The 3,587-nt window shown below is 53.1% G+C and overlaps 1 protein-coding gene across 1 annotated transcript; it reads left to right on the top strand.

Moving 5' to 3' along the window:
- The first annotated feature begins 476 nt into the window (after nt 1-476).
- On the top strand, nt 477-2,133 carry LOC136494428 (protein CANDIDATE G-PROTEIN COUPLED RECEPTOR 7-like). Its single transcript, XM_066490596.1, has 2 exons — nt 477-1,411; nt 1,525-2,133. The coding sequence occupies exons 1-2, from the start codon at nt 560-562 to the stop codon at nt 2,023-2,025; spliced, it is 1,353 nt and encodes a 450-aa protein (XP_066346693.1). The 5' UTR covers nt 477-559; the 3' UTR covers nt 2,026-2,133.
- Nucleotides 2,134-3,587: the final 1,454 nt, after the last annotated feature.

Below are 3,587 nucleotides of genomic sequence, written 5' to 3' on the forward strand. Positions count from 1 at the left end.
GTATCATCAGCCTCAGGGGTATATAGGTCATTTTACATTTAGATAGACAATCTACCAGAAATAATCAGGACAGCCAAATGACCATCCTATTCAGACAACAAATTCTCCAGATCATGACTTATCACATAAGCCTGCTCAGCTTATAAGCGAGGCTCGGAAACACCGAACCAAACAGGGCCTAAGTGTTTGGATATAGTATTCTCATTTTTCTATCTTGTTCTTATTTTGTTTAGAAGATCGGCCTAAATTTGTTGATTTCAATACAGTTGGATATAGTCGAGCACTGAAAATGAGAAGTGCTACAGGTGTAAGGTCGATCGGTTCTACTAGAGTTCTGGGTGCTTATGCATGCGATCTTCTCTAGGCTCTCATGGCCATCCCTAAAACACGCCATGCTCGTCGACTGTCCCCTCCCTCTCCGTTCGTGTGTCTTCGTGCACAGCTCATGCATGCCACAATTCTATCTATGCCAAGAGCAGGCAAGGGCATTCCTCACCCACGGCCGCGGGCGAATTGAATGGCGTGACGCGAACCCAACTTATTACGTACGTGACGACCAATGCAGCTCGATAGATTATTCATGGCCGCCTCCGTGGTCCTCGCCGTCGTTGTTTCCCTCGCCGCCGTCCTCCCTATCGCTCGCGCAGAGATCAAGACGACGCCCATTGTCTCCGACTCGCGCTCCGTCATCCTGTTCGAGGAGTTCGGCTTCAGGCGCGGCGGCCACGCCACTGTCTCAGCCACCGGCATCTCATGGAGGGTCCCCGAGGGTTCCCAGCTGCAGGCCGTGGACAGGACACTCATGGGCTTCTTCCTCATCTCCAATTCCCTCTTCTACAAGATCAACAATGAGTCCGACTACGCCGAGGCCACCGGCGGCGCCTTCTGCCCGCTCACGAGCAAGTACGTGCAGCGGCTCTTCCTGTTCAAGGAGGTGGCGCCCGACGGCACGGGGCGGGGCTCCCTGACCATCGACTCCGACGACCAGTACACGGTGCTGTTCAGCAGCTGCCAGGAGGGCGTGGAGGTCACCATGGAGGTGCGCACCGAGATGTACAACCTGCGGCGCTCTGGCGCCCGGGAGTACCTCCCCGTCGGCCTGCTGCCGCTGCCGTGGATCTTCGCGGCCGCGGCCGCGGTGCACTTCGCGTTCCTGGGCACCTGGGTGCTGGTCTGCGTCAAGCACCGCAGGACCGCGGAGCGCATCCACGCCGTGATGGGCGCGCTGCTGCTGTTCAAGGCGCTCAAGCTCGCGTGCGCCGCCGAGGACCAGTGGTACGTGGAGAGCACCGGCACGGCGCACGGGTGGGACGTCGCCTTCTACGTGTTCGGCTTCTTCAAGGGCATCCTTCTCTTCACCGTCATCGTGCTCATCGGCACCGGCTGGTCCTTCTTGAAACCTTACCTCCAGGTGCATGAGCATGCATGCGTCGTCGTCGTCTGATCCTCCGTCCGGTCGATCCGTGCTGCATCTAGCTGCATGCAACGACCAAAAAACGATAGATCATACGTGCGTGCGTGCAGGAGCGCGAGAAGAACGTGCTGATGATCATCATACCACTGCAAGTGATCGAGAACATCGCGTCGGCGGTGATCGGGGAGACGGGGCCGGCGGGGAGGGACTGGCTGGCGTGGAACCAGATCTTCCTCCTGGTGGACGTCATCTGCTGCTGCGCGGTCTTCTTCCCCATCATCTGGTCCATCCGCAACTTGCGGGAGGCGTCCAAGACCGACGGCAAGGCGGCGCGGAACCTCCAGAAGCTCACGCTCTTCAAGCAGTTCTACCTGGTGGTGGTGTGCTACCTCTACTTCACGCGGATCGCCGCGTCGGCCGTCGCCGCCGTGCTCAGCTACAAGTACCAGTGGGCCGTCAATGTCTCCATCGAGACGGCCAGCCTGGCCTTCTATGTGTTCGTGTTCTACAACTTCCAGCCCGTGGAGAAGAATCCCTACCTGTACGTCGGTGACGATGAAGAGGAAGCCGCGGGTGGGCAGCTTGAGATGGAGAGCACCTTTGAGATCTGATGAGATATGTAGCATGTACGTGATCAATGTCTAATCTCTCCAAGTTTTGTATAGTTCTATATATATACAGTACTACGAACAACCTGGTATGATTTTGATACTTTTCCAGTCGCCTAAAATGTACTAATCTTTTCAGTCATATATAAGATTAATTAATTAGGAATTAGTAAGTTCTGGAGCCTGGTCTGTTTATTTGTCTTTGGCGTTCTTTTCTTAGAATGATCCAAGCTTATACTACTTTCACCCCTAATTTCGATACCGCACAACATATTAGACTGACTTCTTGAGCCAAATTCTACCTCCAACACATCTGCACAACAACCGCCTTAAAAAAAAGCGTCGAGCAGATTCAATTACACTTTCACCCATACATGTGCCTAGATAGAAAATCATCATAGGTCACATAATTAGGTTCCTTGTAGTGCAACATGTCCACCTGTGTTTAACTCCTTTGTTTGGTACTGGTGCTCGTATTATTTTAGATTTAGGCCCTATTCGCTTCTCTTATAGTCCGTACTTTTCAGCTTGTTTTTTTAATCGGAACAGTATTTTTCTCTAACAATAAATCAACTGGAGCAGTGTTTCAGTTTGTTTTTCCAGCGAAACGAACGGGGTCTTATTCTAATATTTAACAGTTTTGTGCTTTTAGTGGTAGGCAATATTTCTGTCAACAGCGAAATATATCTGGTGACTTCGTCAATCTTAGGCTTTGCTAGTGTAGTCTTTCAGATGTACTCGTAGAGTAAGGTTTACATGCGTGCGTTCATAGGATGTGATTGTGCGTACATGTGGTGACTTTGTCAATCTTGATATCTGTCAGCGTAATCTTTCGGAGGTGCTCATAGAGATAAAGTGCATTATGATGTAATAATTAAAAAAAAGTTCTATACAGCAAATCTAAATCCAAATTGGACACGGCGAAAACAGAGTCCACCGCGCTCACGGGCACCTAGCGACAGAGTCCATGATGTGCACGAACCGGCCGGGCGGCGGCGTCCGATCCTTTTCCTTTTATATGTAGCACGTAGCAGAGGCTACGAGGACAAGCGCGCATAAGCATAGCTCCCATCTGAAACCACGTTGACGTGGTAGTCTCTTTTATCCTCCCTCAGCAGTCAGCACCTTGACGCCGGCCGCCGCCAGTGCTCCGCTCTTGTCCTCTCTAGTTCTCTACCATGGGTCAACAAGAAAAACCCAGGGACTACGAGGAAACGATCGCGATGCTGGTTTGCGCCGCCGTGGCCATGCTCATGGTTGCCGGCTTTGTTTGGCTCATGGTGCATATCGCGCGTTTACCTCCCTTGAGACACCCAGATTACATGGTGTCCATCACCGGCGTCGACGGCCTGAACCTGGGGGCGACGAGCGGCGGCGTGCCGACGACGCTGTCGCCAGTGTTCAACCTCACGGTTCGCATCGACAACCCCGGCAACGTCAACCCGTGGGACAGCACGTGCGTCTGGGGGCTATCCACGGTTGTGGTGTCGTACGGGGACGCGTTCCTCGGCAGGGGCTCCGTGCCGCCGTTCTGCGCCGAGGAGAACGAGGTGCAGGAGCGCATG

This window comes from Miscanthus floridulus, chromosome 11 (assembly GCF_019320115.1).
Source record: "Miscanthus floridulus cultivar M001 chromosome 11, ASM1932011v1, whole genome shotgun sequence".
Classification (NCBI taxonomy): domain Eukaryota; kingdom Viridiplantae; phylum Streptophyta; class Magnoliopsida; order Poales; family Poaceae; genus Miscanthus; species Miscanthus floridulus.